General features: G+C 40.5%; 2 protein-coding genes across 2 annotated transcripts; one reads left to right on the forward strand and one right to left on the reverse strand.

The window, feature by feature from the left end:
* The first annotated feature begins 111 nt into the window (after positions 1–111).
* Positions 112–14004, forward strand: etfb (electron transfer flavoprotein subunit beta). Its single transcript, XM_080427553.1, has 7 exons — positions 112–262; positions 2672–2830; positions 5914–6072; positions 6321–6383; positions 7769–7927; positions 8457–8662; positions 13128–14004. Exons 1-6 carry the CDS (start codon positions 209–211, stop codon positions 8625–8627), a joined length of 765 nt encoding a protein of 254 aa, XP_080283679.1. The 5' UTR covers positions 112–208; the 3' UTR covers positions 8628–8662; positions 13128–14004.
* A 1202-nt stretch (positions 14005–15206) lies between these two features.
* On the reverse strand, positions 15207–20860 carry LOC308084722 (NLR family member X1-like; the record flags this gene model as incomplete). Its single annotated transcript, XM_080427557.1, has 8 exons — positions 15207–15571; positions 15691–15858; positions 15976–16062; positions 16219–16840; positions 18073–18858; positions 18975–19025; positions 19215–19289; positions 20533–20860. The coding sequence occupies 8 exons, from the start codon at positions 20858–20860 to the stop codon at positions 15274–15276; spliced, it is 2415 nt and encodes an 804-aa protein (XP_080283683.1). The 3' UTR covers positions 15207–15273.
* Between the last annotated feature and the right edge of the window lie 217 nt (positions 20861–21077).

Raw genomic sequence — 21077 nt, forward strand, 5'->3', positions numbered from 1 at the left:
ATCTGTGATTGGCTAAAAATTACACATGATTGATGGCTTGTATGACTTGCAGCTTCTGATTGGCTCTGATGGTGGGCGGTCCCATTTAGTTCCGCCTTTCGGCGGAATCACTGTTAAAAATTTCCGACCTCTCCTTGAGGTTCATTGCGGTGACTGGCTACCTGTGAGGCTAATCCAGTTAGCTAACCTTGCAACAACAACAACTGCAATGTCTGGCCGAGTTCTCGTTGGAGTTAAACGTGTCATTGACTACGCAGTCAAGGTATTGTGTCCTTGTTTAAAAACAATTTCAAGAACATGCGAAATATGCTATTTTTCGTACTCTTTGGGGTGCTGTGACCTGCTAGCCTCTTGCTCGTCTTTATGCAATCTGTTAGCCCTATCACTATCTGACTGACAGTGTCACATAAGTAGACACGTTACAGTGTATTGTAGGAAAACTAATGTAAGTAACTTGATCGCAAAAGGCTGTCGTTAAAATGCATTGCTAACACAGTTTTACGTCACCTAACGTGAAAATCAAATGACTCCAACCAGTCTCATAAGTCATAAGGTTGTGAAAGATCTGTAATGAATTAGCCCGAGAATGGAATATCAGCCATTCTAGGTCTGGTATTGAAACAGCCCTAGATTGGCTGTGATATTACATAAATTATATGTAATACATGAAATGTATGTAATGTCACAGCCATTCTAGGGCTAGTATTGAAGCTGGTCAGCCCATACCAAAAAGCCAAATGTTAGTAATTCCTCAGATCACTTGCTGCAATGTAAACAATTTATTTTTTGTAGTTAATCGATAATTCCCATACATCTTGCTGCAAAGATCAACCCGTTTTATTTTTCTCCCGGCCTATACAATTTGATTAAAAAGTGCTACTGTACCTGTAGAAGATATTTTAACTATTATAATCAGGGTGGTTTGCTTGATCAAAAATGCTTTTATAAATGCATTGCCTCTCACTCAAACCAATCTTTTGTCAGACTTTACAGAGAAAATATTATTGATTAAGTAGTTTTTTTCCTTTTCAGTATCTGCATACCTGCCAACATTAAACTGAAAAATTAGGAGATTTCTTTGGTTGGGCGCCTGACTTAGTATTCACAGACTTAGTATTCACTGACTTTGTATTCACTTACTGTAGTATTCACTGACTTACATTATGGCCCGGCTGCATGTCATTGAGATGAGTAACAACACCCTTGGACATGCTCACTTTTACCACAGAGTCTCGGGTTGAGTCGTCAAAAATTTAGGATATTTTCAGAGGATAAATTATAATTCAGAATCACAGGAGGAGATAAGGTGAATATCCAGGAGTCTCCTGCTAAATTCACAAGTGTTGGCAGTTATATGAGTATCTGTTTACAGCTGTTCTCTGCAGCAGTCAGAGTGCTCCTGCTTTAGCTGCACTCAACTGGATCTGTCTTACAGCCAGGCTTTCAGTATATTTGTACAGTGATACAACTAGAGTGATTCCTACTAGAGAGTAGGCACTTTTTTTTATTATGAAACAGTCAAGGATTAGTCCAGGATTAGTCCAAGGCTTAGATAACCGTTTTTGTCGATTAAAATGTACTTAGTCGTAAATGTTCGTAAAATATACAAATTGTCACTGATACAATCTTCATTTTATATATAATATGCACACAGTATAGGATAGTTCTTGAAGGCTACTTAGCATTCCAAAGACAAAATGGTAATAACAAAAGCATCTGGAAGTGGATGCAAACCCTGCACACTCCCAGTGCTGAAGCAGCAGCAACATTCCAAAGTTAGTCAACTGGAGAGGGTCATCTAAGGACCATTGCTTGAATTTCATTGTAATCGGTTATTTTGCTAACAAATGGACACATACACTGACAGGATGACCTGCTGCATACTCTACAGCAATGTTTCTCAATGGGGGGGAACGTGTTGTGTACCCTTGGGGTACGCAGAAGTACTACAGGGATTGAAAATGGAAGAATATATTTTACAGTTATGTTTAATGAATAAAACATTGTAAGTTAATAGAAATGAGCAATACTTATTTGCACATTATTATCTAACGTATTGGCACCAAAACGGGGCTTACAATTTTATGGCCACAATTTAAAATAAATCTGCTCAGGAGTCACTAATTGCAACTCATTCACTCCAATTCTTTTTTGTAATGTTATATTCTTCAAAAGGTGGGTTATCATTCATTCATAGCATCATATGCCAGCTATGTTTTCGATTGTAGTTTTCTTAGGTACAATGTTGTAGTCGGGTAAAGGGGGGTATTTGGATTCAGGAATCAGAAAGGGTGTACTGAAGCCAACAAAGTTGGAGAACCGCTGCACTACGGGGTGACAAACCGTGAAAAGCAACAATGACAGACAGATCCAAACCGTTGGCGTCAATTGGCCTTAAATATTATATGAATAATAATGGATAATGACTGTAAACAGTGCATGGATCAAAGCCACTGAAGTGTGCATCACTTTGCTTTATTGCCTTTCAGCACAACGCACCGAACCTGGCTTTCTGCCTCTGTGCACCACTGCACCCTCCCTCTCTCTCGTTGCTCTCCATCACCCTGTCTGTCAGGTTGTCCTAGAGAATCTAGGCTACTTGTCCCTTTCATCACGCTGTGCCCCCGTCGTGACTCTTGGCTGTCCTAATGCTTTCTTCTTCCTCCTACAGATTCGCGTGAAGCCAGACAACTCGGGCGTCGTGACGGATGGCGTGAAGCACTCAATGAACCCCTTCTGTGAGATCGCCGTGGAGGAAGCGGTCAAGCTCAAGGAGAAGAAGCTGATTAAGGAGGTGGTGGCTGTCAGCTGCGGGCCGCAGCAAGTACAGGTGGGTGTGACGGAGCACCAGGCCTCTGCACCACCGCCTCATTACAGATGTCCTTAAAACCCGTTAAGACCAGGAACACATCTGTGTAACCACTTAAACCATTGTTTTATACTTTGGGTATTACAAAATTGCAGATATACAAGCTCATAGCGTGGCACCCAGTAGATCTGTTATTGAGCTTGTAGATCTGTTGTTTAAAAAAAATCTTGAACATTAGTGCAAATCTTTGAATTATATATTTTTTAAAGCGAACATTTGTAACTCAAATCTTTGCTTCTGGTGGGGGTCCCTGGAACAAAATATCTTGAGATGGGGTTCCGTGGCTAAACAAACACATATCATTTTGGGTGGTCCTTGACATGAAAAAGTTTGAGAACCACTTATATTATAACAACATACATTTAAAAATAAATAAATTAGAAGACATTTGTAGAATCCCCAGAAGCAAAGATTTGAGTTAAAAATGTTTGCTTTAAAAATATATATATTCAAAGATTTGCATACATTTTCACAATATTTAAAAAATAGCAGATCTACAAGCTCATAGCGCGGCACCTGTCGTGCTATGAGCTTGTATCTAAAAATGACACATTCCAATCTTAATGGGTTAAAGACATGCAGGGAATTAGCCAATAGCCATATAGTACTAATTCTCCGAGCAGGTGCATGTGGAGTCTGGTTATGTTGTCGTGTTTTCATTTGTTGATGATAACCATGCTAAAAATAACCATTTCCATAGATTGTAAATGCGCTGTGGTCAGCAATTCTCTTCTGAAGTGCTGGGTAAAGCAGGATTTATGCATTGAAAGATGAAAGTAGTGCCATACACTGAAATGCTTCATCCATGGCTAATAATATTAAGCATTTCTTCACAGCTACAAATACATTTGCAGAACAAATTCATGTAACAATTGTAGAGCCACCTACTGTGGCCCTACTCCGATATTCAGGGCCACAACCCAGACCGGCCTTAATATGCACAAGTGCCTTTTTACCAATGTCCTCTAGACATGCACTGTGGCACTGTGGTCCGCTGGTCAGAATAAAAATCGAGGCATAGTTCATTCTTTTGAGTTTTGCGTATGAGGTATGTTTATGTTAGCTACTGTAGGATTGTTTTGTTAGGCTTGTTTATGAGCTATTAGTGCTGCAACTATCGATTATTCTATCGATTACCTTTCTGATTAATCGAATAATTGAGTAGTGTATTTTTAAATATATATTTTTATGTTTTATATATCAACGAATCGATTAACCACTTAAGTTTGTGTCATGCAAAAATTGTGAAAGTAGCAGATCTACAAGCTCACAATTCACTGCGACGGCTATTTTCACTATATATATATTTTTAATTTTTTATATTTCTTTCTACTGACATTCCCAAAATAGGGATTGATTACTAAGCAATTATATTATGACATTTCTAATTATCGAAAAAAAAAAAAATCTATTAGATTGATTAACTGTTACGTCCCCAATAGCTATGTTAAATACCGTATGTTTATATTAACATAATTGTGTGTGTGTGTGCAGCCTCTGTCCAGGCCATGAGCAGTGCCCATATCGTAGAAAGATTTGTTGCCCAACCATTTCATGGGATTTAAGGTGGCGAGTGTAGATCGTCTGAGGTGGTAGTGAGAGCCATGCCTAGAGGATTCAAATTCATTTATCTGATCAAATGGCATAATATTCTTTCAAAGAACATGTCTAAAATCTGAACATGAAACAAGATCAAAAGAAGTGCTGCACGTCCAAAAACCTTTTGAAGGTGGGTGCTGGACCCAAATTTAGCAAAGATCAAAGGCAAACACAGCCTGCATTGTAGCTCCCTTAAGTTTTTAAATTAAGCATTTCGATCAAACACTCTTCTTCAGACTGAAGAGCTTTAGCTCGAAACATCACTCATTGGACCCCTTGATTAATGAAGTCACTTAAGGGTGTGGACTTCCTTGCCTTTTGTAGAGGAAAATAAACAATCAAAATTGTTAACTCTTTGACTGCGGACGACGTGATAACGCGTCAAGTGCTACTTTGTCCAGTTGGCCGTCGACGCGCTGGACGCGCGTTCATTGTTTAATCTCTGATTGCGCTATGCTGCTTAATATTCAATGTTATTCTCGAGTTCCACTTACTTCACGGACATCTGCATCCGGTTTCATGACCTGGATTCCGTTTCCGGTTTTTGATTCTTTTCCCCAGTCATTTTCGTCCAAAATGGGTAAATAAACGGTCTTTCACACGGTATGACGGACAAACGGACAGTTTCTCTTCTATAATCTATGGTCTGGGTGACGATCAGTCATCGCCGTCGTGTATCACGACGGCATTTTGGCGATCAAAACAATCTGGGACGACGTCACTTCCGTTTTCATGTTTTTCCCTGTCTAATCTATCAAGAAGGCTGAGAGAGACCCAACGACCTGATCAAGCAGTCATGTGCTGCACTCTAGTGGCGGATTTGTGCTGGGTCTTTACATTATGTCCCCTTAAATTATTTTCATGAGAAAAATTCAAAATATAAAAATAAAAAAACACGAAAATTGCTGGCACTGGGGGAGTACTTTATGAAAATACTCTGGCAGTGAAAGAGTTAATAGAAATAAGTCAAATAACAGATTATCCAACAGCACTGTTGCAGTCACAGCCAGGTTTGATTGAACAAATCTCCGTTTTATAGTGGCCTTATTTGCCCCGAAAATGGCTGTGTAAAGGTAATCATTCCCACCTTTTTCTTTCTGTCACAACTCTTGCTAGATAAGGATTCACTGCTGTTCCCAGGAGTCTCTGTTAGTATTAAGCCAAGTTGAATGTGGTGCCAAGTGTCTGTCATGTAAAGCCGAGCTGTTTCACTTGAATGGTTCCTTATCTCGCTGTGCTTTGAGTTTCAACTTCTGTGCATTTTTTAAATGTGTCTTTGAGCAAAAGAACACATCCAAACCTACCATTTTGCTACCATCTAAAGAATATACTGTGTTTTTAGTCATGGATTGCAGAACTTGTCTAATGGCAAAAAAACGGCGAAGGGTTGCATTGTTCTTTCTGTCTTTTCAGAGCTGTGTCTCAAGTGCATGTCGTTTATTTAGGAGACCATCCGCACTGCACTTGCCATGGGGGCGGATCGTGGCATCCACGTGGAAATCTCTGCAGAAGTCTACAGTACAATGGGACCCCTGCAGGTCTCCAAGATCTTTGCGGCTCTGGCAAAGAAGGAGGAGGCTCAACTCGTCATCCTCGGCAAACAGGTTTGAGATATCCGAAAGCAAAACTACCACTGTAGTAGAATTAAAATTTCAGCTTGAACATTACTATTGGATGGATATCAATAAAACTATTGAATACCAACCAATCTATATCCCCATCAGAACATTGGCTACTTGACTGCATATCATCAGGTTACCACCTCATCAAAGTCGTTTCGGTAGCTTGTCACTTCATTGTACTTTTCCTGAAATATTTTATGACTCCCTGCTTTTCCCCCCCCCCTCCACAGGCCATTGATGGTGACTGCAACCAGACAGGTCAGATGACGGCTGCCTTGTTGGACTGGCCTCAAGTGAGTTTTAACTGTGATGTGGTGATTGAGTCATAGTAAACTGACTCGCACCTAAGAGCAAACTGTGTTGACGTTATGTCACTGTCCCAAGTGTCTTATCAAGTATGGTGGATACTAGTTTGAGTCAGTCAGAGCTACACAAATCCTACACCGAAGGTCAAAGGCTGCTTGGAATCAGTGGCCATGTAGGGTGTAGTTGCTCTGTTCAGCCAACAGAGGAGGCACTCTACCTGTTAATAAACAATAACATCCTAAGGTTTGAGGAATCATAAGTTTAAGAGTAAGCCTTTTAAAATGGCAAGCCAACAAACTGCCATATTTAACCTGATACTTAACGACTGCCGGATGTTGATATTGAAGATGCGTACTATGCTATGATACTGAGGAGTCATTACAATGCACAATCTTTGCCAGTCTGCAACATTTGTGTTTAGGCCCTGTTGTGCTTTCTATACTTAGTTTTGACAAAAAGTGGTAAAGTCAGTAGGTAGTGGGGCACCCCTGTGGATCACCGGGTGGGAGTGCATGCCACATGAATGGGGCTATAGTCCTTTAGGTACTTTGCTGCATGTCATCCCCCCTCTCTCTCCTGTCGTTCCTGTCTCACTGTTCACTGTGCTATCTGAACAAAATATAAAATGCTAAAAGCAAAAGAAAAGAAATGGTAGGTAGTTTATTGATCCCCAGAGCTAAATTTAGTCATCACATGCATTAGCACAGAAAGGGTTCCCACGGTCATGACATTCCTGGAAATATTTTGAAATTCAAAAAAACTGTTTCCAGGCCTGGAAAAGGTTTCAAATGAAACAAATGTTTTGGAAAATGTTTGGATATAATTTACAGTGGAAAAGTTATGGAAAAGTTTTGAAAATTCATCGTTAAAAATGTGTGGGAACCCTGGAAGAAACATAGTATACACTGTATACAAGACAAGATAAGACAATAAAATACACATAGACATACAAAAAGTTTAAGCCTCTACCCCAGACAGTCCCAAAGTAATTAGATATGTGACAAAGAGCAACACAATCATCAAAAACAATCACACCTACTTATTACTTTAAAAGAAAACATTAAAACCTTGACCGTAGCATTTTCTGTTGCCTTTGACTTACACTGTAACTGTATCTGTTAATTTTTACTTTTGTTTTATGTATCCTAATGTAATTTTATAATTGTGTTTCCTCTGCTAGATGTTCTGTGTAAAGCATGTTGAATTGCCTTGTTGTTGGAATTTGCTATACAAATACAACTGCCTTGCTTTTCCTAGCGTGGGCTAATGCTGGAGACATTTTACATAATTTACAGGGACTTAAACCAAATAATGTCATGTTAATGTTGCTTTTCCCGATTTCTTGAATTGAGGCTCAGTGTTGTTATTCCAGGGTACCTTTGCATCTGAGGTGACATTTGAAGATGGTAAGGTGAAAGTGGTGAGAGAAATCGATGGTGGACTGGAGACCATTAAGATCAACATGCCTGCAGTGGTGACTGCAGACCTACGACTCAATACCCCCAGATACGCCACTCTTCCCAATATCATGGTACAGACATCCACACACACTAAAGTTACAGAGTTGATTGTGTTTCAGGGATGTGATCCCCATAAATCTGTCAACTCTTGAAATAAATTGAAGTAGCATGTTAACTCATTCACTGCCAGGCTTATTTCAAGCTTGTTGATATGCCACAGGCAGGAAAAATTGAAAAATGTGATTTTTTTCTCCGTTTACATTTTAACATTGAAGTGGATGGAGCATTAACTTTTTGAAAATCGTTTTCTCCTAGTTCCTTTGAGATATAAAAAAAAAAATACCCCCCCAAAAAAAAGGTGACGTCAAAAGACGTCATTGGCACTAATGGCACACTGAAAACGGCCGTCAAAAGACGTCATTGGCACTCAATGAGTTAATAAAGTAAGAAAGATCTTGTTCATCTTGGTGTTGGTGTTGTGCGTTTACTCACCACTACACAACCATGAACGAATGCTCCAAAGATGAGCAGTTAAAACGGTATACGCAAATTGTTTTAGCAAAGATTCACTCATGTTCTTTCTCTACATTACTTACTTAGAAAGCCAAAAAGAAGAAGATTGCTAAAATGACTCCAGCAGACCTGGCCGTTGACATGACGTCACGGTTGGAGACGGTGAGAGTGGATGCGCCTCCTCAGAGACTGGCCGGTGTGAAGGTGGAGACGGTAGACGACCTGGTGAGCAAACTCAAGGAAGCAGGGACGATATAGAGGCTGAGAAGGGAGCACAGGAAAAAATCAGAAGGGTGAGTCTGCATACAGTATGTACACATCTTACATCATCAACTTTTATTCTCACTGAACTCTCTCCCTCTCTAACACACACACATGTACAGCCTTTCTCTTACACACACACACACACACACACACACAATGCTGCAACAGCCTCACCACCTCCAAAGAGAAGTGCCTTTGCTCTTTAGACTTTTTGATACTTACTGCACGGACTGCACAGTTGTTAAGTTGCTGCCACGAGTGTTTTCTTAAGTAGCCCGTTCAATGGCACTGTCCCATCTGTGCAATCAATGAAATTCGTATGCTTAATTTATACTTTGTGGAACGTAGGGGTGGGACAAAGAATCAACATCGTACTTCCTTTCGCGATCAATACGCTGTTGCCACGTATCGATATTTTATTACAAGACGCAATAAGATGACTGATTCCGTAATATAAAGGTGAAAAAGATGGGGAACAGACATTCCCTAGTGTTACCAACCCTAGTCAACATAACTGATTGGTGACTGGCAGAGATTCATTACAAACCTGGCAGTCTCCTTTGCATCTCTTGTAATATTGTAACATTGCTCACCATAACATTGCTCTTTGCTCCATAGTCAACGTTATGGGTATTATTTGGAGTGTGAAGGTGATATCAGATAAGATGATGTTAAATGGAACATGATACTGTGATATAGAGGAGACATTGTTATACTTTTTACGGTTATTTTTTCTTCATTTAGGCAGATATCGTGATATATCGTAAATTAAATGTCTTACAATATATCTATTATCGTGGATATCGTGACATGGGGTCAAATATTGTCACAGTATCGTATCATGAGCTACTTCTATCATCCCGCCCCTAGTCGTGCTAGCGTTGCTTGCTGAAAAAAGCTTGCAGATCTGTTGGCTAATATGTGTCCTGTCAAACATTAAAGATGACTCTCGGTTCAACCTCTCAGCTGAGCGCAGACTACAGAGCATGTGGGGGTGGGACTGATAGACAGACGGGAGCTTTACTCATGTTGTTGCGAAGTAGAGGTTAAATGTCGTAAATGTACACGCACATTGGCAAATCACAACTTGTTAATTAGTTCAGACTCTGAGTCCATTAGAAAAACATCCAACACAAACAAGGTTGTGTTGTGACATTTTGTTCCACTTTTTTTCTTGTTTATTTTGTGCACTTCATGTTATGACAACTCTCTTCTTAGCATTATACTGTATAACACACCATGTTTGACCCCATAATCAGAGCATAATATTCAGCAGCTGTTGAAACCCAGCCAGCACTGCTAGGAGAAAAAATAGCCAAATCATCCGCATACTTAAGATGGTTAATTAGGGTGATACCGACCAATTTTGCAGCCTCTTAGTTGCTCGTATAAATAATTCATGTACACATTAAAGCTGGGGGGCTATTTTCACCAGCCCCCCCGTCATACTCTATTACCAACACCAAAGGAGGCACAAACGCTGTTGCCCCATCTGACCTGCATGCTTTGGTTGGCATACCAGTGTGCCAGGATTCTTATCATAATATCAGGCACGCCCCTTTGACTCAATTTCTGAAACAACTTCTCATGGGTTACTCGGTCTAAAGCCTTAGAAGCAAGCATCAATAAATCCAATTAATCTCTATGTTTCAGCTACTTCTGTCAAGGAACAAATACACAAATAAGTACCATGTTGAAGCCTTGAAGTCAAACTGTTTTGTTCATTATTATATTCATGAAACCGATCCAATTAGAATCCTTTCCATGACTTTAGATACCACACTAGCTAATCAAATAGGGCTAGGCTATACTTCTCCAGACTCCCAGCTTTGCCAGATTTGACCTTGGTGGCTGGTGGCAGGAACAAGAGTTATGGACAACATAGAATCTGTCAACAGCCGTGTTTGCAAACATAATGAACCTTGCATTAGTCAGCTTAATCTATTACAGGGCAGGCCTCTATCTCGGCCTATCTGAACCCAAGCCTTGAATGCCTCCATAGCTTCTGCATGATGTGTATTCACATGCTTATTCCAACCTGGCTTGATGACATGTTGTGTGGCTTTTTAGATTAGGTAAAGTAGGATCTACTGGCCTTATACACAGCTCTCACAATACCATCATACATACTGTAGCACATAGGGCTTCATGGTGAGAAATAATTCAGGGGTGGAAAAAGTAGTCTGATTTGTTTTACTTAATAATACCACAATGTAGAAATTGTAGAAAAAGTAAAAGGCTTGTATTCAAAATATTCTTAAAATGCCTAAATAAAAGTACTCATTATGAATGGCATATTTCAAGTTTTCAAAATCGGTAAATTTTCTTTTCTCCAAATGTTTCAAATTTACAAATTATTAATCTTTACCTGTACAGCGATACACCAGACCAGTCAGATTCAGACTTGATGAGAGTCCCAACTTTTTGTGCCATGTAGGATAGCAAGTAGCAACACTGCCTGTTATCCTTCTTCTCACCTTTCCATTGTAAGATCAGTTGCAGATTCACCAGCCTGGTGGAAATTGTCCATAAAATAATTCAATTTTCCCTAACCGTAATCCTAAAAAGGTTTCTAATCATGTCAGAAACATTAGATGTCAGAGTTTGCAAGAGGTTGGCAACAACTGTATGTCATTGTGCATTGTCTTCTGCACGGTTATTGGCTCACAGCCCCCTACAGTTGTAAGATGCAGCACGCATATGAGAGTTTAAGGGGCCGTGTCCACAGAAAGCGTTTTTAAGCTGCCAGTGCCTTTCTGCCGTGCATTTCTATGGTAAAGACCCACTGGAACACTCCTCTTCCCAGCGACCGAGCATCACAACACGGTTCAGCACTCTTTTTGATTTATTTGATAAATTCATGATTACAATTCACCAAGGTGCATAGTTCAGTAGAGTTACCCGGATAGCACAAAAAGTTGGAAGACTTAATTCCATTGCGGTCCCAAAATAAATAATTACAACATAGGTATAGTATCTTAACTAATAACACATGTGTTATTCTATTCTGTACAATAACTTTGCCATTTGAAGGTTCTGTACAATAACTTTGGCGTCTGCAATCTTAAGAATTGTAGCTTTTGATCAGGCCGATTAAAATCGGGACAGGCAAACCACAATATGAGTCTGCTGCTATCTTGTCGTGTCTTTAACTCTATAAACGCCATTGACTCGAAAACGCGTCAATTACTACTTAATCCACCCACGCCTTTGACGCGTTGGAATCGCGTTCATTGTTTAATCTCTGATCGCACTATGCTGCTTAAAATTCAATGTTATTTTCGAGTTCCACTTACTTCACCCACATCTGCATCCGGTTTCATGACCTGGGTTCCGTTTCCGTTTTTTGATTCTTTTCCCCCGGTCATTTTCGTCCAGTTTAGGTAAACAAAGGGTTTTTCACACTGTATAACTAACGAACGGACAGGTTCTCTTCTATAATCTATGGTCTGGGTGACGATCAGTCATCGCCGTCGTGTATCACATCGTAATTTTGTCGATCGGACAATCTGGGACCACATGGACCACGGACCATGTATTTATCTCTTTGACACTGTGTGTGGAGTGCGAGCTGTCATGACAGCTGATCTAGCTGTCATGTGCTGCTCTCTAGTGGCGGATTTGTGCGCCGTCTTTAAAAAACAGTCTGATCAATTATTTTCATGAAAATTTTCAAAATATAAAAATAAAACACAAATTGCTGGCAATGGGGGAGTACTTTATGAAAATACTCTGGCAGTCAAAGAGTTAAGGAAACTGTTTATTTCAATAACTAAATGTATGCTTTTTATTTTACATGCGTGACTCTAATGGCAGTCAACCTCTAACCATTATAAAATCAATCAGCCTTTTATTTGTTGACTACACCTTTTATTAAATCAGGTAATTATACATTTTTGCCAGTTTTTTGGTCTTTATCATTGTTTTAAACAATAGGAATAGTTACTGTTATTGCTACAAAATAGTCAAATAATTCTACACGGTAACTAAGTAAAGAAAGAAAGAAAATACATTCTTAGAAATATTGCCCTCCCACATGATCAAATCGGTGATCGGTACTGGCCGATCCAGCTTCAGGTGATCAGTAATCTCTCAAGAGCACCACTGCCTTAAACATGTAGTGTTGTTAGTAGGAATAAACACCGAAGCACCTAGAAAGGGGACTAAGAAAGGGGAGGAGCCACACGAGTTCCCGTTTCTACACAAAAAAGGAGGTGGGACCCCCAGAGGCAAAAACTAAGGGGAATTTCTTTCCGTTTTTTTTTTACCGAATGGTTTCCCGATCAGTGATAGGTCCTAAAATCCTAATAGCATCCCTACTTTCTGGTGTTGATGAGACATGTAATCAAAAGAGACTATAGAATAGTAAAGTGTCCGCCATGTGAATATGGTCTATTGTTTCATGATTAAACTAATTCAAATGTTACAGTTAAAACTTGTATGTCTGAGTGCTGATGACATATCGCCCTTCTCCCTTCTCTTTCTCGCTTGCAGGAGTCCTGGGTGAATAAATGGACATCATTAAATAAGCTTACCCTGAGGACTGGTTGCTTGCGGCGGAAGCCTATTTATCCACCTAATCCCTCTGTTTGAGACTGTGACTCCAGCGGTTGTTCAGGCAAGAAGTACACTTCGGTGGAGTACTGAGAAACACTGTCTTGTAGCAGCCATCTTCCAGACCCGTAGGGCCAGTCCCGTCTTTTATGTGCATTTTATATCACATGGTACATGTATAATGTGGTGTGGAGTTATAGACAACCTGGTGCAGAGCACCAACATTCTTACCATGCAATACGTTCAAACGCCATTCATTCATGTCCCTGTTTGTATTGCACTATACATTTTGCCATGATGAGTACAATGCAATTTCATTAAGTGACTTGAAGTCTGAATTATATCGTACAACGTTGTCACATGCCGAAAATAGACGATATACAAGCTCACCCACCGCACAACGCGTCACAGTACAACGCGCTGGGCGTCGCTTTGTGACACATTGTGAGCTTGTAGATGGCCTATTTTCGGGGTACTAGGCATGTCTCAGCTGTTTGCCTACATGCACACCTGTAATCACATGATAAAGCTGTGTAAGTTTGTGTAAATGGTATATGTAAATATGGACCCAAACATGTTTATCTGAATATGTACTTGAGCATTAGTGACATGTCTACTGACTTTGTCTGTATATTTTATTAAATATAATTGAAACTGAGCACCAGGTCTGCCTAGATAGTGTCTCTCAGTACGAGCAAGAGGAAAAAGAAGAAAAGAAAACACGTAAAGCTTACCTTTTACCACAAGCGCCTCGATTCTGTGTAGATTGTACAGATACCTTCCATGACAATAAACTAAACTGTTTTTTCATATCTAATCGGTAATCAATAGTTGTCATTTTATTTTGGCATGATTTAGATTTGTTGAACGTTTGAGCAAAAACTCTCCTGATATAATCAGACTGCATCTGGTAGGCTAGACGGCACTGAATTGTACTGTCTGAATTCCTTGGATCGGAGTGCCTGTTTCCATAACTGAGATTACTTAATGTTTGAAAATGAATCATGAGGCAAAGAGCCTTGATACCATGAAAGTTCATTGTATCAGGGGGGAGCTGAATTCAATGCATTCAATTGAAAAGGTTTGACATTTCCAACATAGCCTACCTACATGTAATGTATGCAAATGTATAGTTGGCGCAACATGTCTGATTTTCAAAATGTTACATCAAATTATATTTTCAACTATGTTTATGACTTATTAAATTGTAAATGTTAAAAAAAAAAAATAGGATGTCAAGACCTTATTAAAATGAACATGTTTCACAGTGGTGTAGCTTAAGCTATGGTCCTCTGTGCAAAGGCCATATGAAATATATCCCAATGGACAGGATTGTTTATAGTCCCCTAGGGGGGAAATGTTTTGCAGCCAGGGTTCACATAAAAAACATGATTGCATAGAAAAAGAATAACATCAAATATTTAAACAGAACAAGTACAGGCAAATGGAGTTAATTCATACCAAGTACAAATGTGCCATACAGGGAAATGAAAACAAGTGTGCAATATACAAGTTTGTGCAAGGAAAGCTATCAAAGTGCTATCTTTCATTAAGCATACAGTATCAATAGCACTTGGGATGAAGGAAAGTGGAGTCTTTTAGTCCTTACTGCAGGGGTCCTCAACAGGGGGTCCTCAGAGTTACTACAAGGGGGCCGCCAAATCTTTGTGTGATTAGGAACTTCAGAATTCTTTTACATTATCCACTTTAACCCTAAATCCCTATTCTAAGGGGAACATTAGCTGCAAATAACAGATCTACAAGCTCGCAACGCCTCACGCTGCGAGGTGTTTCGAGCTTGTAGATTGGCTATTTTCCGAAAAGAGGTTTGGTGTAGAAGGGAAAAAAGAGCAGACAAAGTACAAAGTTCAAGTTTACTAAGTATTGAGGGATTATGGTTAAAGGTCTGAAAATACACATTAACATGAACCAACATATTAATAGGAAAGATAAGTCATCAGCACATGTGACATATTAACAACTTTTTTTTTTATTTATTTCATTGTTGTTTTTCTCAAGCTTACTGCTTTAGGTCGAACTGCACCCCCTAAATATACATATAATCATATGGTCATTTTCCACCAGCTCAAACAATAGAAGGCTTCAGCAACTCCAGAATCTTGGTCTTCAGCTCCCTGGCCTTTACTGCATTCTCTCCCTCCTCTATTACCTGCAGACCTTTCAGGACAGACCGCAAGGCATCAGCGTTCTTCACCGAGTCCATCTGGTCCCGGTCAGCCCGGATCTCTTCCACCCAGTCCAGGTAGGCCTGAAGTAAACCAAGGTCATCTACAAAGTTTCCAATAATCCGGAGATCCGGCCTTCGTCGCTCTAGCTCCCTCAGCCTTCTCCTTCCTCCCTCTCCGATGTCATTCCCCGCAATGCTGATCAAACACAAACAAAACGATGGACATGTCATTCACCCCACACTCCAGTAGATGGCATGGCAGTGTGATCATGTTTCTGAAAGCTGTGAACAATGTATGTGAGTCTTTGTACTTACGTCAGTGTCTTAAGAGAGGTGTTCTTGCCGAGGCAGTTGACAATATTCTCTGTGCCCATCTCAGTGATGCCAGTGATGTCAAGGTAAAGTTCCTCCACTGTGGTGTTGTGTTCCAGAGCATTCCACAGCTGCAAAGCCCCTTCTGGACCCAGATTATTGCCACACATACTGCAGGACCAAAGTAATTCTATTCAATAACAGCACAGCAATTAATGCTTCAGTCAAGTATATTTCAGGCTGCTTGATAAATTTACTTTGCATTCAATATTACTTAATGTTACTTACAACAGCTTCTTCACCTGGCATTCGGTTGATTTCAAAACGGCAGATTCTAAAATGGCTGCTTGTCTGTCAAGGCAGTTGTATCTCAAACTGAAAGAGATCATCTGTGTTACCTACAGTAAGTCATCCATTTCAGAATGTGTTTCATGTGGTGTAAAAGTTAGTTATTATCTTTGTATTTTTGTCATGCATATTGTATAATCACACATTATATGATATGATTGTATATTGTATCATCACACTTACTAGAGAGATTCACAGCGATGAAGGATTGGACCCAGTCTGTTGAGTCCTCTGTTTCCGATGTTTGAGTAGCCTACGTTGAGCTCCTCTAACTTGTGCGGGGAGAACTGCAGCACGTAATGCATTGCTGCACAGTCCACCACACTCAGCTTCATTTTAAACAGGTTCAGTTTCTTGATCTCAGGTGCTGCAGTGCTTGTAGCTTCCTCCATGTGAAACTCCATTAGACAGTGGAGAAGATTCAGGGCAGTTTGGTTTTCCAGTACCCTGCCTTTAAACTGGGCCTGGAACCATAAACCTAGCTTCTTGGGGAGGCCGTCCTGTTGCCCCATGGGGGTAAGGGCCAACCCCTCCAGCTGACCTGCCAGCCTTGCACGGAGAAGACCCATGAAGAAACGTGTGAACATGTGCAGGCTCTCCAGCTTGTCCACATCCAGGTCTTTGTTTAGTAGAGGTACGGCAGTGGGGGGTGATTCACCAAAACACCAGAAATCCAGAGCCTGGATTATATCTTCCTGGTTGTGAAGGTTGATTGCACAGTAAAGGGCAGCCAGATGCTCCTGTACAGTCAAGTGAAAGAAGGAAAACATCTCAGCTGTCTCTTCTTTAAAGGAGCACTTCACCCCTGGAAGAAGTTTTCGGTCTTTTAATGAAGTTTAGGAGTCAAGAAACAAGATCCTGGGTTTTTTTTGTGAATAATCTGTGTTTTTAGATATCTAGTAATCTTCGCAATATTCGTGACGTTATTTGCATCATGAGAGATTGGTCTCATTCCTTTCCGCACTACATGTCTCGGCGTGTCTCAGTCAGACCATCTCAAAAGACAGCCCCAATGGGGTGTCCGTAACACTTTGTTCAACCTTCTTTCGCCACTCGGCCACTCCCATTAGCTGCGGCCAGCGGCCCTTGTATAGTGAGGCATTACTTTACCTGAGTTATCTTCTGATAGTTGTACTTGAATGTTGACATGAAATAATAATCCTGTGTAGTGTTTCATAAGCGCAAGCTTGAAAAAAAAAATACAGCGTGGAGTAGCAGCGCTGGTAAACAAACACCGTCACGAAAGGCTAGGATCATAATACCAAGGATGTGACAGTGATGTCAATACTATGCGACACGGAAGTGAAACTGCATGAAGATACTTATATGTCCCAGTGATATGACATCACTAACGAATCCTTGGACATATATGTAACTTGATGAACGTTTGCGAGGACAGCCAGTGTTGCCAGATATTGTGAGAGAAATAAGCAGCCAGGTCTATGAAAACAAGCCCAAAAGAAAAATAACTATGCCAAGAGCACTTTACCTAGACATGGGATATTATATATTTGAAAATTGCTGATCTACAAGCTCACAACGCTTCGCAACCCATTGTGAGCTTGTAGATCTGCTATTTACAAAAAAATCTTGAGGGGGAAAAAGTCCAAAATGTGGATTTTTTGCAAAATATTTTTATTTGCTTTTCAAAATGTGGAATATTTTTGACACATATTTGTTAGGGGCTCCCTGCCACAAATTATAATTTCAGATGGGGGTCTGTGGAAAAATACATGAACATGTTTGAGAACCACTGGTTTAAACAGCAATCAAAACATTTGGAAACAAGCCCAAATATCAACTACATTTTAGAAAGAAGCCGCTTATAATAAGCAGACATGGCGACACTGGCATGCTGTTTGGATGTTATTGTTGGAGATCACACCCACATGGAACCTCCCCTGCCACAAGGCACCAAAGCATTCTGGGAGTTGAAGTTATAGGCAGTGATACGCTGTGGTCCCCCCTGTGGTCCCCCCTGTGGTCACCCCTGGAACTTCTTCCAGGGGTGAAGTGCTCCTTTAAGAGGCTGTAGGATGTTGAGGAAGGTGCTCTGTACTTCAGCAGGTGCAATACCGTATTTCTCCAGATCTGCCCTGTCAAACAGGATCTTTCTGTTGAGAAGGTTTTCATAAGCCAATTTTCCAAGGCTGGTCAGTTGTTGCCTAGCCAGTGACAGGACCTCTGATTTTGGGGTGCTCCTCTCTGCCCTCCCCTTCAGCGCATGGTGCTTCACGGCTGTAAACAGGTAGCAGAAGTAAACTTCACTGACTGTTCTGGGTGGGTTCAGCTCCAGACACTTTGAATCAGCGCAATCTTGTTTCCCCGAGGTGAAAAACTCGGCCATAGCCGTGCAGATGATGTAGCAATAGAGGGGGATGAAGGACAGCACAAAGAGGTTGTCATTTGTCAGATTTAGCTCTCTGAAGCGCAGGTCAAAGACGCAGGTGAAATTGCGCATGTTCTTCCCCAATGCCCACTCATAGGCCAGTCTCTGCACTGCTACACTCTTTCCGATGCCAGCAATGCCTTTCACTTTAACCCTTTTCGGTGGCCTTCCTGTTGTTTCTTGGGGGCTAAAGAGGTGACATGGCCGGATGCGCTGGCAGGCCTGGTGGACATAGATGCGCGCTCGTCGACTGGCTAGGTCAAAGTACTCATGTTGGCTGCTGTCAATTAATTCATAGTCTTCTGTCACAAAGAGGTCTGTATAGCGGATCTCAATATGAGATGCAGAGTTTGAAGCATCTCCCTCGCCCTCAGAGTAGCATTTTAGTTGCTCTGTGCGTTTCAGAAGAGTCGTTTTGTGGGCAGAAATTGGAACTGTAATTGACAACACAAAATCACAAGCAAATTTTGTCAAGGGAACATTTTTCACATTTAGTTTACCAAGCAGTTCTGATCAAAGACAATATTGGGAGAAAAATATATTTACATACCTCTGATATTGGCTGACTTTATGCTCCTGCCAGGTTTCAGCTCTTTTTTAACTGCATTATACAAAAGCAAAAATGCTAAATGTAATTCTAAATAATTAATTCAATATTTAATAAATTTCTTCTATAAATATGAAGAATTCATTTATACATATATATCTGAATTGTCTTGCATTAGTTATGTTGTATAGTGGTACTAGGAACCAATCTTCCATGATGGTTTTGATGAGAAAGTAAATTTACCTTCAGTGGTTACGGTGAAACCTTTACTCTTCTTCCCCTTGAATAGCTTAGAAATTAGGCCTGTAGATCTTTTGTCTGTGGAATGGATGTTGTATGCTTATGAAATTATAAAAAAAATCTTTGAATCATTAAATAACTATGTTGCAGTAAAATATTAAGGAAATAAGATGCAGGGACCTTAAGCTGCCATTATAAACATGTACAGTATGCTTGTATAATTCAAAACCTCACATGCAATATCCCTCTGAGATTGACATGCATGAACCAAATGGGTCAGAAGAACCCAGGAATGTATCTTCCTTAATCTTGACGTATACATTTCAATGTCCTTCTATCCCTTTTCATGGCTTTTATCTTAATTTGTCCTGGAGCTTTTTTCCTACATGATCATTCTCAGATCAGAGAAACATCGTTTAGGCATTATGACAATTACCCTTGTACTGTAGAACTTATTTTTGGGCGGTGAAACCGCCCCTATAAGTGAGGTTTGGAAATTTGTACAATTATCTTGGGCAGTGAAACCGCCCCTATAAGTGAGGTTTGGAAATTTGTGCAATTATCCTGCGCTGTGATTGGCCAATCACAATCTATTCAGGACTGTGATTGGCCAGTGTCACATGACACATGTGCATAGCCCTATATAAGAAACGATTAAAGTTATGGTTTCGTCCATCATAAAGAGTGTTTCATAAAGAGTGTTTCAATAAATGTATTTATCTTTTGTACATGATTGGTTGACTCCATTCAGTATTGTGATTAGCTAGCAAGACACCGCCCACTTCACACAGGGTGCGATTTTTTACTTACCATTGATTGCCTCTAATGTTAGTGATCCTATTTTGGAGCCTATTTTATGTTTGCTCAAGTACAAGTGCTAGCCAACACCTAAAAGGTGGTTCTTGGGTGTTACTGTACAATAGGTGAGGGACTTAACCTGATTTTCTTGATAAGACTCAAGAATATGTGACCCTGTATTATATCATTGTTGTTCATAATGAAAACTACCTTAGTCAATATCTGATCCAGAGACTGTAGGTGCATAGTGCACAAACTCAATAACGCCTTTGCTGGGTTTATGGCAGAGAAATTGGCAAGACATCAGAGTGTTTATGAATTGTATTCTGTCAATAATTTACCTTCTTCTGCTCATGCAGTAAATCCTGGGCTCAATTCCAATCCCTTAGTCTGTGTCCTGATTGCTTGGCTCTGAAAAACATTACTATTTGTCTTTGTGTTAAAACGTAACATATACATTGTACATTTTTCCTAATAGGTGCAGAGATCATAAATAGATCTTACTCATGCAGCCTTACTGTACCTTCAAGTTGAACAGGAACAGGCTCCGGCTTCCTGTCTGTCTCATCTCTGCAGTGTCTCTCCACCCAGGCCTGAAGGTCCTCGCAGTAATAATCCTGCACCTCCCTCAGCACTTGTAAGAAACGTTGGCTGCTCTCCTCGCTGGCACACACTGCCTCCAGGGCCTGCGCCACAGCGTTTGAAGGAGACCGCTCCAGCAGGGACAGGTAGAGACCGGAGGAGAGCACGTCGGCGTCGCGTAGCCAACGCAGCAATGGTGCCGGGTGGTCACGGGTCCAGTTCAGCAGCAAGTCTCTCTGAGACCGGAGTAGCTGCTGGGTTGAGCTCATGGCTTATAGGAACGCTGTCACTGTCAAGAATGAACGTTGATTACAAGGTTCAAGGTTACTTTATTTTGTCTCCCGTGGGAGAGATTTGTCTACATTGTAACAAATTTACTCAAAATGGCACAATCTGCTGCTTGAAGAAGTTTAGGCTAATAAGTAAAACCCACACATAAAGAAATAGGAATAAACTTGCTTTGCATCATAATCTGCTACAGAGTCC

This window comes from Gymnoscopelus braueri (assembly GCF_963280865.1).
Source record: "Gymnoscopelus braueri genome assembly, chromosome: 4".
Taxonomy (NCBI): domain Eukaryota; kingdom Metazoa; phylum Chordata; class Actinopteri; order Myctophiformes; family Myctophidae; genus Gymnoscopelus; species Gymnoscopelus braueri.